Below are 15,230 nucleotides of genomic sequence, written 5' to 3' on the forward strand. Positions count from 1 at the left end.
ACGGGGGGGGGGGGGTCTTTGGACCCCCAAAATTAATTTTTTATTATTTTTTTTTTTTAAAAAAAAACCTTTCGCTTTTTCAAAACAAACTTGCGAAATTTTTTCATAGAAATAGAAATATTTTTTTTGTAGAAAAATATTTTTTTTGAAAAACAATTCGAAATCCATACCATACCGCACAAATTGGGCAAAAATTTTCCTCCAAGCCCGAAATCTGTTTTTCACCAAAATAGGTCAAATTTATACTCAAAATTCATGTAAACGGCCACCCGAACGCAATGATTTGGTTCGATCTGATCTAGGATGCCTCCAAAAGATGTTGCTCCTCAGATCTGCCTCTTGATGTTGCAATAATGCCTCTCAAGGACGAATCAATGACGCTCTAATGGCTCTAATACCATGTGAGATTTTGCCAAGATCAAGAGCTCAATGAAAAGTACAAAATAGAGACAAAATATAGGACAAGAATAAACTGTATTCTCATCAATAGATAGATGATCAATAGTTGTTCAATAGTTGTTACATACAAAGAATATGAGTTTGCATATATAGGCAAGGCTATATGGATATTCCACGAGGTGGATCACCCATCGAAGGTGGAATTATCACTCCACAATAAGTGGATATGATAAAGTAGTAACAAGATCACACCATAAAAGGTGGGAATTCTCCTACACACACACACTATCCCAATGTGGCACAAACACCCAAGTGTCTCATACCCAATCTACAATGAAATGCATTACCTAAGTAAACTTAATTAAGGTGTAATATTATCCATGATGAATAATTATTTACACCAACAAGAATCAAATGCCATCTTCTTTAGCAGTCAACATGATGAAGAATGAAATATACCAGCAATAGACCAGCAAGTTTGAGGGAAAATCAGATTCCTCTCTAAAGAATATTACGTAAGGCTGAGCGAAATTTTCCTAAGAACTTAATAGTCCCTATATGGAATGATTCTCCACCATTCCATTTGATGGAACGATTGGGAATACTCATAAGCTAAAGCAATCAAAGGCTGGGACGAATTAGTCCCTAAGAGGTGCAAATTCCCTTAATGACCATTCAAATTTCAAAATCAGAGCATCAGACCAGCCACTTTCCAAGAAGAATCAGACCTTTAAAATCGTAGAAAATAAGGAAAGGGGCTGATCAAAAATCAAAGCCCACAATCGATTTCTAACTTAGATTTTCAAGACATCCACTTAGACTTAGCAACCATATTTAAAGACAAAATCACAGAATTTAGTCAATTATCCCTGAATTTTTGAAGTGAAGGACAATTTCCAGATTTTTAAAGGGCTTTGAGAAGTAAAATTGCATGGAATCAAGGACAACTTCATGAAGAAACTTAAACAATGCCATGAGGAGGAATTCACAAGGATGATGAAGTTGAAAGATTACATTCAAAAGGATATCAACAATCACACTTCAAGGTGGAATCCAAGGATGAATGGAACAAAGGACTTACACTTCATCAAGAAATTCAAGAACAAATCATACAAGGATGAAAGACTCTAAATCGACAGTGGATTTCCTTCGAAATCCAAAATCAAAAGAAAGAACTCATCAATATAGAGGATTGTTCAAGAAGCACAAGATCAAAGTGAAGATGAAGAAAATGTTCTAACAATCTTGAATTTCCTTTGGAAATCCAAGAATAGGAGTCAGTACAAAGAGGTGATCCTGGTTGAGAAATATTGCAACATGGAGGTATCCCTATATCAAGTAAATGAATTCAAGACTAAAGCAAGGATCAAGGATGAAATGCATTACAAAGGATGAAAATTCCCAAATATGAGAGTAAAATGTAAGAATGATCAACAAGGAAAGACAATTTCAAAAGAGATAATCAAAGTTAGAAGAGTTGATCATCCAAAGATGATGCAATTTCGAAATATGTCCCAACATCTTCATCACATCAGTAATTGGAAATGTTGAGTATCAAGAGATATTGCCTAAGGTATCAACCAAAGTTTTAAAACTCGGACTCGCCACGGACTCGGCAAACCAAAAATTTGGACTCAGACTTGGACTCGGACTCATGAAAGACTCGCAAAAGACTCGGCAAAACAAAAACCGTAGTTTTACAAAAAAAAACATATAGATTAATGCATTTAGATAACATAAGAACCATAATTGAAACATTACACGTCATATGATCTACAAACATGCAATATTTGAAATTTCATCATTCATACTCATAGTTTCAACTCTTAATTGTATAATAGCAGCATAAGTTTATAATTTTTTACAAAATTACATATAATGATATGTCCAACTCCAAATGTGAAAAACAACAATGAACAAACTAAAGAGAAGACTACATCTTCCTCTTTGTATTTCTCCTCCTTTACACCCTACAAACCTGTCATAACCAAGCAAGAATGCCAAATGAGGGACAAAAATAAAAAAATCACTTTTAAAGCTTGCATGACGTTTTTTCTAGGTTGCGCGAGTCCATCTGAAAGACTCGCGAGTCCGTGCAAAAGACTCGCGCGAGTCTTTCAGATGGACTCGCCTCGCGAGTCCTTGGCGAGTTGACTCATGGCTCCCATGGACTCACGAGTCTGTGGTGAGTCCACGAGTCTTAAAACACTAGTATCAACACTTCTTCATGATGAGGAATCAAATCTACAAGGCAAGCTGAGGTGGCATCCCAGTCATCAATCAACCAATCAAAGGGTTCCAAGTCAAGCATGTCCAAGTGAAATGAACCATACTCAACAAGTGGAAGATATATAATGGCTCCTATTTTATCATTGGTTATTCAAAATATTGTAACTTTCACATTGGCCAAAAGGAGTTTGTTGTAAAAACCCCTAATTAGGGCTTTATTGTAAAATATTGGCCATTGATTGGAGAATCAATCTGAGCCATTGGAATGTAATGAGCCCTCTATATAAACCCTCTTCTTTTCATTTGTTAGAGAGAGATTTTGGAGAAATTGTTGTAGTGATACTTTTTAACTAATAGACATAATTCATTGAAGTTTGGTGAATCTTTGTCCACTTTTGCAAGTTAGCATGGTTTCTCGGCTCTCATTAAAATAGATTTAGTTTCCAAGTTGATAGATTCAATGAAGGATTGATAAAATTGCTTAATGTAGAGTTGATGTGTTCATACTTTTTATAATTGGATGATTTGCAATTATTTTGCAAAGTTAGTAAGAAAAAGTAAATGAAAACCTAACTTCTATTACTATATCCAGTGTTCAATATGTTGGTGAATATAAGTGGTATGAAAATATTTTGAATACCTTAGAAGATAGCACCATTCTTGTGTAGTTGTTGAATTTGGCGAAACAAGAATTGGTTTAAAATCCAATTATGCAATTTCTATCTCTAGAGTTCATAGGATTAGCTTAGGATTAGAATTATCTTCCTAAACCCTCACCCTTTTTCCCATTTTTCCAAGTCTTAGTAGAAGTAGGATTGGAAAGAGCTTATTGCAAAGTCATTCCAAAAAAAAGAAAGTTACAAGTGTTGGGAATCAGCAAAATCCTTAGATTGATTAACTCCTCAAACAATTACGTAAGTCCCCCTTGAAATTACTAGCAAATCACAACGAACCAATTGAGATTATCCATACGCATTTGGGAACCTTGGAATCATCTTTGTGATCACACGGTTCAGCTGTTTAGCACATAGAAGATTTTGATCAAGAGAGAATAGGATATCTGTGGGTATTTTATTCTGTGTTGAACATGCATAAAACAACCACCAACAAAATTGGCACTAGGAGGGCCACCCAAGGAGAAGTATCAAACCACTAAAGATTTTCGCAGTATGATTCCAAATGGTTTTACTAGATGAGGATTTATTTCTAGGTGAACAAGAGGATATTATCTCACAGTTGAATACCCTTGCTTGGAGAAACAAGAGTAGTGCTGCTGAATTTAGACAAGTGAGGATTGTTATCAACAAAGAAGAAGAATTAGGCCCCCAATCATTTTTCACAGAGTAGTTCCTTCGTTTCCTAGCACGACTCAAGGTGTTTTGAAGCATTGGAAGACTTCAAGTGTTCGAGGAGTTGCAAGCTAGCCTCAAGACCTCATTCTACCACATGAAGAAACCACATGATGACAGAGAAGAATGACACTAGGTATGCTACCAGAGAAAGAACACTTGACAATGAGGAAGCCTCATCAAGCATATGGGAGTCAAGGAGGTACATCATTCATTGCGTCAAAAGACAGAAAAGAGATCAACCAAGACACAAACATCAAACAAGGTGGCATCCCAGTCATTTTTCCTCCAGTTGGATTGGTCCACCTCAGCATGTCCAGATTCAATGTACCTAATTTATCAAGGATGGCACAAACTTCGGTGTACCTACCCCTACTTCCTATTGGTCCACACTCATTGAATGTAATTTTCTCATTGGCAAAGGAAGTTTGTTATAACAAACCCTAATTAGGGTTTCTATCTTGTAATCCTAGCCATTGATTCTAAGTCAATCAGAGCCATCAATTTGTAAAGGGCTCTCTATATAAAGCCCTGGCTCTTCATTTGTAAAGGTTAATAGTCGGGGGAATAGTTAGAGATAGTCAATAATCAGTACTAGTAGTTCAAGAGCAATTAGCTTTTAGGGTAGAGTAGAAAGAGAAGGCAAAGATTGTTGTCATGACATTGTTGCAAAAGAAATGTAAACTTCATTGAAGAAATGGTGAATTCTATGTGTTGATTCGACAATTTGCACTGTCTCTATACTTCTCAAATTTAATTTCATGTTATTAGATGAATGGAAGGAATTTGTATGATCAATGGTGAAATTTGTATATCCATACTACTAGCGGTTTGTTGATTGCAAACTTGCCTTGCGTAGTCAACTGGAATCATTCAACTTAAGCTTAACTTCAATTATCACTTCTTCATTGATATGCATCAACCTAACAGTGTCTATGCTTGTAGCGGTGATCTGAACATCATAAAGCTATCCTTAGAAGATCGCACTAACCTTGTAGAGATGATCATAGCATGTCAAAGAAAGACTTAGTTAGAGTTTCATCAAAGGTCATCCATTGCTCCTACATTCTTAGCATTAGAATTAGATTCCTCTCCAACCCTTATCCTTTTTCCCTTTTAAAAAAAATCAAGGATCAGTAAAGACCCACGTTCCAGTGATATCCATAGTAAATCAGATGCTCAGGTCATCAATGTATGTCCCCTTGTGATTCCAGCAAATCACATCATACCGCAAGAGCTTATCCACAAGTAGAGAACCTACATACAAGAACCTTGGAGTTGCCTCGATTGATCCTTCAGCGAAATCTTCAGCATTCGGGGAAGCTTTGTTCAAGAGAGGATAAGATACCTTGGTATTTTATTTTGTGTTCGCATGTGCATAAAAAACACATCAACACAACCTAGTTATGTGCATTGTAAAAGTGTCGTTGACTAACTTGTAAGAAGTTATATTATACAAGTGCAACTGCGGATAGCAATCATGGACTTTCAACTGTCTTGGTCCACATCCCATGGGTCCCTTTCGTAGCAAGCCATTGAATTTGCCCATTCTTGCTAGCGAATAGATGATATATGAACTCATATAAAAAAGATTGGGTCTAGTTTTGTTTCAAATTCTTCAGCTACTCATGCAAGTAGTGACTGATCAACCTTGCCCAATCTACAATTTCGTTGCCTTCCATTACTTCACTGATGAAGAAAAACATCCAAGTTTCAAACATGAAGGTGTGTGGACATCCCATAATTCTACTCAACATTAGCATAAGGTCTGCATATTCCTGCTTCAAGTCAAAGTTGGTGATATGCTTGTGCATCTTGGAAATATGTGGTTTTGGCTTCTGCAACCAAACTTTGTTAATTATTCCAGCACATCTCTCAACACCAACATCATATATCATCGTTGCTCTCTCTTTGGTTCTGTAAGTCATAGACTGGTATGCCGGAATTCCAAATGTTTCCCCAATTGCTTCAACTGTCAGGTTGGCCAGGAGCCTGCCCTCAAGCGCCAAAATTACTCTTCTCTCAGCATGATAATGTTTTGCACACTCCACAATCAGCTTTGGGCATTGGACGGCTGGAGGGAAACCGGCAGCTACAACAATCTCACTCTTGAAAATCTTGGTGGAGATGGCTGACGGAGCACATCCAACTGTTTCAAAGATTCTGTTCCGGAATCCTCCCAGCTGAAAAGTTCCAAAGATGGTGTCGCTGATTTCTTTCCACTTTGAAATAATCTTTGATTCTGGAAGGAATCCCTTTAGCTCATTCTTGATCTAGGCCTGTCAGGAAGTGCTTGCAGCCTTGCTAGATTCTGCCATTCCAAGTTGCTAATTTGGTGAAAGGTTAAAATTGGCAGTTGCATTTAAAATGTGTCATGTTTCCTTTGACAACTCACCATGCAAATGGATCCCGCCATCAACATTGAGTTCAAAAACGGAAATTTCCATAAATTTTCAAGTTGTGTCATGAATGCAGAATATTCCCTTTGCATGTCGCCAACTCATTAATTGCAAAAATATTTTCATTTTGGATTCATAAATATATTTGGAAAGATTTTTCTTCCTCAAAAGAATTTGACAATTTTATCCACTTCGGCAAGAATCCCATTCGTCTGGATTTTTGGGAGTGAGAAAATTCTTGTAGAGAGAATTTTCTCGTGTTCTTGTGCTTACCTTGTTCTAAAGGAGATTTTAGTTCAATCCATCACTTTTCCAATTTTTTGAGGAATTCTTTTCATTTTGAGTATGGAATTTAGGAGGATTCTAGAGAGAAAATTCTCTCTTAGTCAATTTTTCCTTCGTCTTGAAATTTCTTCTTCCTAGCCAAATTTCTTCCCTGAGAAAGGAATTTCTTCTTGAACCTTGAATTCCACGTTTTCCTCTCTGTGACCTTAGGCATATTTTCATCCTAGAAGGAGAAATTTTGGAAATTGTTAGAATTTCCTCCTCAATAGTATTTTGGTGCTCAACCCTAGGCCTTAGGCATAATTTCTTCATGGAGGAGGAATTTTTTTGAAAACTTGAAATTTTCCTCCTTGAATCCTAAATTTCACTTCAATTTTTTCCTTGGGCAGTGTTTATCTTCAATGAAGGATTTTGGAAAAAACTTGGAATTCCTCCACTTCTTCATTTTGGTGCTCCATCACCTATTCGAGTGTTGATTCCACATGTAGGAGGAATTTGTTTGAATGAGTAAATTCCTCCATGACCCTCATTTGGCTCCCTCTTCCAGTCTTGGGCGGAAATCTCACTTGGTGCTGGATTTTGTTCTTTAGAGGGAAATTCCTCCCTATCCTCTATTTGGTGCCTGTATCTCAACTTGGGCGGAATTTTGCTGTGAAGGAGGAATTTTGGACTTTTCTTGCCATTCCTCCACCAAGCCCTTCCGGCGCCATTTTGGGCGCTAATTCCACTAGGAGGAATTTTGGATTTTTCAAGAAATTCCTCCTTGACCTCTTTCTAGCGCCCATATCCAGTCTAGGGCATTAATTTCACCTTGTGGAGATAATTTCAACTTGGAGGAAAATTCCTCCTCTACCTTGTTTTGGCACCCTCATCCAATCTAGAGCATCGTTTTGCCTTGGTGGAGGATTCTTGATCAATCTTGGAAAATCTTCCTTGCCTTGGATTTGATGCTCATTCCTCATTTGATATACCTTTTGATCAAGATGAAGGAATTTGACAAACTTATAAATTCTTACGTGCTTAGACATTTTTGCTCATCATCTGGATTTCTTTGCCATTTTCAGAATGCAGTTGATGTTTTGTGCCTTAGAAGATTTTTCATGCTTTTTCCACTTTAGGAAAGAACTTCATACTTAGCCATTTTCCTAACCAACTGTCTGCTTTTTCAACTTTTCAGATTTAGGCTTGGAATTTTCAAGAATGTTGTGCCTTCAGTGTCCTAACCAGTGCCTGAGATGAACTTGCCAAAAATGGACTTACTAAAAATAGTAAGTACTTCCAAACATCATATTAGGGCAAACTGGGACAGGGTGACACTTACTAAAAATAGAAACTGCTAAAAATAGTTTGATTTTTGACAAAACTAGGCCAATCCGAGATAGTGAAACTAAATATAGTGCTCAGAATTCGCTCAAATTTCACTGGAAGCTTCCTTGAAGGGTCTTGACTTCATTGCAACGTTCATATTTTCAAAAAACCTAAGAAAATGACCTCAAACCCAAATCTGAAGGGCAAAACCCTAAAATAGACAAAACACAACAGGTTCCAGACTTAGTCAAATTTGCTCAAATTAGTTGCAAACTTAATCAAAATTCATCAAAACACTTGCAAACCAGGGAGCCTGAAGGGATTGCTGCGAAAAGACCCAAAGAACCAAAACCAAAAGACCAAGAGGACCTAAAAAGTAGGGGGTCCCCATTTGGAAAGGGGTGATGTGTGATTAGGTCACAACAGGTTTCCATCCTCAAAGGAAATGTCAAGCTAGAGCTCTACACAAAGGTTTTCTGAAAATTCGGCAAATGATAGAATGAATGTTTTTTCCTCCAATATTTTCCTTTTGTGCTTTTTGCAACAACCTTAAAAATAATTTCATTTTGAATATTCATCTTTTCTTCTTTAAATTATTAATTACAATTTAGGTAACTAATATTTCTTTTATTTGAATATTCATGGTTTTCCACTTAATAACTTTTTATTTTGCTTTTTGGGCCAAAGTAATATTAAATTTAGAGCTCTCTAACAATATAATTTAGTCGTTTTTGACAACTTAATAAATTATTATTAGCTAACTCTCCTATAAACCTTCCCTTTAGTCTTTGAGCACAGAGAGAAGTTTTGGGTTCTCCGTTTCGACTTTGTTAAAAAAATGGGGATATTACAAAGTAAATATACAGCAAAATCAATAATTGATAATTTAACGTAAATTCTCAAACATTAAAGATAAATCAAAATTGTTTAGTGTATTAGGCTATCGGCACATATAAAATCAATATAAATCATCATATTGTTCTTCATCAAGAGCATCGATCTCATCAGCTAGTTTGTTGTAAGGAAAAGCAATGCCAAAGCCACTCCTACTTCCTACACCATGCAAATGACATTTTATAGAATCCTCATGCCCTTCATCCTCAATGAAGACTAACGAAATTTTTTAGTTAGGCTTAAGGCTTTTTTTTTTTCATTTAAAAAAAAAAACTAGTCCCATGTAGATTCTCCCTCGGTTCATTATCAAACAACTAGGGTCCTACTCTAAGCCTCTATACTTGGTCCAAGCACATCCAAAACATACCCAAGCCGAAACTAGAGAAATTAGGCAAGCCCCTAAGTAAACTTAAGCTAGATGCAAACCAAAATTCGTACCCATGTGGAATTAGTCTTGGTTTGGCCTAGGTTTCTGCACAACTCAATAAAATAGCTCTATCTTGATGTAATAAACCAAGTTATTAAACAATAAACCAACCCCTATGAAATAGTACTCCTCTAAGGAGGGGAAATGATTACTATCAAAGTCATAAAGAAACTTTACAAAATAACATTTAAATTTGAAAACACCTCGAGCAAAATAAATAACATGTACATTTTCTACAGCATCAACAAAAAATTGTTTCCTCCCCTAAAAATAAGATAGAAATGAGAAGGATACTTACAATCTGACTTATAAATTCAGAGCTACATCCCTTGAAAAGAGGCACCTGTTCAACCTCTGACATATATAATGATTGGGAGACCTGTATACAAACTAGAGTTATATCAATATAAAGAAATGATAGCAACCAAAATTTACGGTTTTTCAAATTTGAAGATATTTTAGTAATTTCAGGCAAGTATTTGAAAAAATAATGTTTTATTTTGCATAGTTAGCTAAAGGCAAGTGTGTGAGAGTGTAATTGTTGATAGCCTGATATGGTGACAAGTATGTGTTGAAATATTACATCAATAGATAGTTTTATATAGATTAGAATAAACATTTAGATGTTAATTTATAAATAAATAATAGGTTAGTTTTTTTGTTAGTTTATAATAAATTATTTGTGGGAAGTTGCATTCCCATTAGTAATTTTGGGTAGTGGATAGGAAATACAAATGGATTTATAAAGTTGCATTGGAAATCATTGTATATCATTTGAAAAGAATCAATATTATATCATATATTATTTTTTGTTATTTTGCTATGCAAAAATGGTTTGATTTGATTTTCTATGTGTTGATGTGTATTTTAGACACCTCTAACACATAATAAAATAACAAAATTACTCTAACCTCTCTTGATCAAAATCTTCCTAGATGCTAAGTCATATGATCAACCAAGATGACTCCAAGGTTTATTTAGTCAGGTCTTGATGTGCAGATAGCTCAATTGGTTGACGTGATTTACTGCTCCTTCAAGGGATCTTACATATATGTTTCTTAAGAGATTGACTACTTGGTTTCAAAGAATGCTTTTCGAATGATATGCAATGTTACTCTATCATTTGCTATTACTAATAGATGATTGATAAAAAGAATGCAAAAGTTGAAGGTTTGAGGGATATTAAACTACTCCTAAGAATGCAAGGATGAGGGACAACTATGATGAAACTCTACTAGTCTTTGCTTCGACATACAAAGAACAACTTCACAAAGGCTAGTCCAATCTTCTAAGGGAATTGAATGATTTTCAAATTACCATCAAACGAAGACACCATCATTTGAATGCATATCAATGATTGAATAATAATTGAAGTTAATTCTATATGAAAATTCATTTGCCCACACGAAGCGCTTAACAATTAGCTAAGCGCAAGTAGTTTGAACATAAGAGTTTCACCATGAATCACGCACAACGTTCTATCATTCAACTTAGATGCTTAAATTAAATTCAAAACTTTGAATTAAGAAGATGAATAACCATGCAAGCACTCCAAGGATGGAATATAAAATCACCACACTTCAATGTCTTATATTAATCCAACAGAAAAATAGCAACAATTCTTCAAGTCTCTCTTGTTGGTTACAAATGAAAAATGGCAGCTTATATAGAGCTCCAAAAGAATAAAGCACCACGATTTCCCTAAAATCAAAGGCCAGGATCAAACCACTTAATCCCTAATTAGGGTTTAGAACAAAATTAATAAATGTTATGCAATAAAGGTGGAGCATTATCTTCATCACGAACAATGAAGAGAAAGAACCAATGAGAAATTTAGATGACAACTAATCATCCAACAAATTGTCTTCTAGAACCTTGTTTCCCTTATCCCTTTCTTTGATTCCATATGCAATGAATCTGGTCATGACTAACTCAAGCTCTTTTGTGGTGATACTTGGCAGAGAATCAAGCTACAAATCTACCACGTCCAACTGATTAGTACAGGTTTCGAGAGTTTTCTCCCACTTGCTTGTCTTCTTTGGAGATGACTCATGAAAATCATGAATGAAAGGATATCATTCAACTAGCTTTCTTGAATGGATTCCAACCCTTGGAAGTAGACACTCTTCACCTTCCCGTTCAACTCTTCAAAATCCAAACCATCTTCTTCATTCATCTCTTGTCCTAACAACTCCAATAATACAAGGATCTTTGATTGAATTCCTCTAGTTGATTCCTCTATCTTTTCACATTCTCCCTTCACCCTATCAAGCATTGTCTTTATCATCATCGAAGAGCTATGCCAACGATAGAAGTCATGGATGTTCCCTTCTTCAATTACAACTTCTTGTGTCAATATTTAAGTAGGAATACATCGCAATACTTTAAGATGAGCAATCATCTTATCTTGTGCCATCGGGAAATCTTCCCACTGATTTTCCATGAATCGAACCCTTCCTCTGAAAAATAATATCTCATCGTATATTCTTACCAACTCTTGTAGAAATCCTTCTACTTGCTTTGAGATGTTCTCTATCCATTTCTTCAATTCTTGGTTTTAATTTTTCATTCCCTCAAGGCTCTCAAAAGACTCTTGTGTGATGGAAGGAGGTGAAAAAATGTTTCATCTTCCTATCTAACTGGCTTTATTAGCCGTTGTATGTATTCCTTCAATCTTGAATTCTTTGTCTCCAACTTATCCTTCTTTTCTTCTACTCCGTGGACTCTTTGCCGGATTGATGTGATAGTATCACCCAATTCTTGAAATTCTTGTTCTTCAGTTGTGTGCCCAAGGTCAATTGTTCTAACCTCATACTCCATGGCGGTAATTTCTTCTCTTCGCTTGTCAACAATGGGGACTGCTACTTGCATTATGCGTGACCCTGAATTATCTCTGGAGATGTGGGAAACTTCTTCACCTTCTTCTCTTCTTTAGCTTTATCAATCCTTGCAAAGAAATCATCTATATCCTTAATGGGTTGAACTTCTACAGCTGCTTTCTTATTCATTCTCTCTTTTAGCCAATCAGGAACTGTAGACAACTCCATCTCATCCTCCAATCTGCTATCACCACTAATTCCTTTCTTTGCTGAAATGAAAATATCTTGTTTCTCACTTTTATTTAGGCTAGGATCTTCCAAATCCTCTATCATGATTTTCTTTTCTCCTTCAAGGTGAATTTGAATGGGTGACGTCCTATCTCGAGAGTACGTAGCTCCATTCTTTGTCCATTTCCCAAGTTGTTTTTTTCAATTGAAGTTTTCAATTCATTCTTAACTCCCCTATTGAGGAAGCACTTGCGATTGAGGAAGTAGTGTTTGTCCTTGACTTCTTCCGTTGAGATTCAACACTGGCAACTTCCTTTCGGACACTTCTACCCTCCTGAGAATTATCAATTGTATTCTTCCTTTTCTTGGAGACTTGAACCTCTCCTTCACTATTTACTTCATTTTTTTTCATTGCTTCATCCTCCTCAGAAGAAGAATCATCTTCGTCCATCTTACCATATGTAAGTGATATCCCTTGACCTCTCAAGTTGTTGATTTGTTGATCAACCCACCATCTTGAATTATCTAACACATCCTTCATTAACATGCTGATATCAGTGAGTTCAGGCTGCGACCCATTACGTATTAAAATAGGTTTATCCTTTTCTTGTTCATATAGTGGTAATACATGCTCTCCTTCATCTTTGACTTGATCTGGAATTGGAAAGATGTTACACTTTTTAATGAAATCAACTGACATCCTGGACCACATCTTCTTTCTTACAGCTAACTCATCTATAAGGTTTGCCCAAAAATCTTCCACGTCAATTCTATTCTTATACCTTTTCCCTCTAATGGTAGGTATCTTGTGGTAAGGATCAAAGCATGATCTTTGTCTGTACACACCGAGTTTATAGAACTCCAACTCTATGTTCGTTGTCTCGAGGGCTTGATCTGAATAGCATGTCTCTACCAATTTACCAATTGAAATAGGATATGAAATCCCCTGCCTTTGTTCTTCTTTTTGGATAAAATCAAACTCTGTTAGTTGTCTTACTACTTCAAGTAGTACCATCCTATCGGTGGGATATCATGGGAGATGATATAGATGATATGAACACTCTTGAATTCGGATGTATGAAAAAGTGGGAAAGTGGATAAAGTATAAACCATGAACCAAACTTTTCTACCAATGCCATAGCTCCTTTTAATAATCTTCTATGTATTCCTCTTTGCAATAATCGGGTAAAGATACATTGTGAATGCAACGTAGACTCTTTTGAAGTGTTGCTTCTCATGTAATTGCAGCTGAGGATAGCAGTCATAAACCTTGAGTTTCCCCTTCTTAACACCTACCTCGCCCTTGCATATCAATCCTTTATATCTTAGGTGCCTAGCCAATGCATACACCACATAAGAACTCATGTACAATGTTCTTGTTCTTTCCAATTCTCTCAACTGAATGTCTAAGTTATCACTAATCAACTTGGCCCAATTTATCATTTTTAAGCCTAGAGAGACTTCCTATACAAAACAAAACATCCATGTTTCAAATATCATTCCTTGCAGACGTCCCATGATTCTATTCAGCATGAACACCATATCACCATATTCTCCCTTAAAAATCAGAGTATACAAGTTTCTTCAGTATTTTGGATTGTGGTCTCTTTGGTCCACTTACCCAATCCGAGGTAATAAGATTCATACATCTTCTGTATGCTTTCTCAAAAAAGGCTGCTGACTCTTTCTTAGTCATGTCAACCATCCCATCATAGTGAGGGATACCAAATGTCTCTCTAATTGCTTCTTATGCAAGGTGTGCTAAAACCATTCCATTGGGTGCCACTATTGACCTTTCTTGGGGGTTTTAGTGTCTTGCACACTCCACCATTAATTCATTACATTAGATTGCTGGTGGGAAGCTGCCAACAACTTGACAAATTTCATTCTTAATCATGTTGGTGGCCATGGTAGAGGGCATTTGATCCCGTGTGCCGAACATCCTCCTCTTGAACTTGGTAAAGTCGAATTGCTCCAAGTTGGTGTCCCCAACTTCTTCCATCTTGAAGTTATCTGAGATTCTGGTTAGAAGCCTCTGAGTACTGTTTTAAGCCACTGAGTACTGTCTTAATCTGATCTTTTCTTGTACCTTCTCCTAACATGTTCCTATACGAAGCTAGAAGTTAGAACGTTTAAAGGACATTTTAAAGCTTAATTCCAAACATACCCCTAAGTTCTGATTTTCTGCTTGTGAATACAAATGCTTTCAGATTTACAAAATCAAAACTTAGAATCAGTTATGTTAAATTCTGGAAGATAGCGTGACAATTCATTCAATTTGCATTACAAAACCTGATTTTGTGGCTCTGAAAAGTCTGATTATTACTCAGAAATCTGAGATATATCCTTCTCTCTTAACCTCTGGGACAATTGATTAAGTCCTGCAATTTGATCTCTGAGTCAAGGATGAATAAAGTTTAGTCACCACTCAGAAATCAGAATTTGAAAAACGACTTGGGCTTTGGTTATTGACCAGCCCCTTTTGATTCTTCTTGCACACAATTTGATGTTCAAAAGTCCTCTCTCCAGCTGTATCTTCTTAGGGCAATTTCGTAACACTTCATCTAATTAGTTTTCTAATTTTCTGTCCTTAGAATGAATTTGCTATCTTTTTTTGATGCAGATTCAAAACAACTTTGTTTGATTGAGGTTGGTGGAGCCTTCTTTCCTCTTTACGCAAGGTTGATAGTACTTCTTGAAGTGATTTGAAGATCACCCTGATGTTGTACGAATTTAGAAGAGCAGAGGTGATTCGGTTTAAATTTGTTTTCATGTAAAATGCTTCCTTTCCATCATATATAAGCCTTGAATGGGAAGTCGCACCCTTCCATCTTCTTAGGAAGGCCGACATGGCTTAACAATTTTATTGTTCTTTAAAATTCACCAAGGGGAA

At 36.1% G+C, this 15,230-nt stretch overlaps 1 protein-coding gene across 2 annotated transcripts in view; it reads right to left on the reverse strand.

Moving 5' to 3' along the window:
• LOC131064287 (potassium channel KOR2) overlaps positions 1-15,230 on the reverse strand; it is a 276,576-nt gene that overhangs the window by 179,322 nt on the left and 82,024 nt on the right. For both annotated transcript variants that reach the window (XM_057998385.2, XM_057998387.2), the window contains exon 6: positions 9,589-9,669. In XM_057998385.2, the coding sequence (XP_057854368.2) occupies positions 9,589-9,669 (81 nt within the window). The remainder of the gene's footprint in view (positions 1-9,588; positions 9,670-15,230) is intronic.

This window comes from Cryptomeria japonica, chromosome 2 (genome assembly GCF_030272615.1).
Source record: "Cryptomeria japonica chromosome 2, Sugi_1.0, whole genome shotgun sequence".
NCBI lineage: Eukaryota > Viridiplantae > Streptophyta > Pinopsida > Cupressales > Cupressaceae > Cryptomeria > Cryptomeria japonica.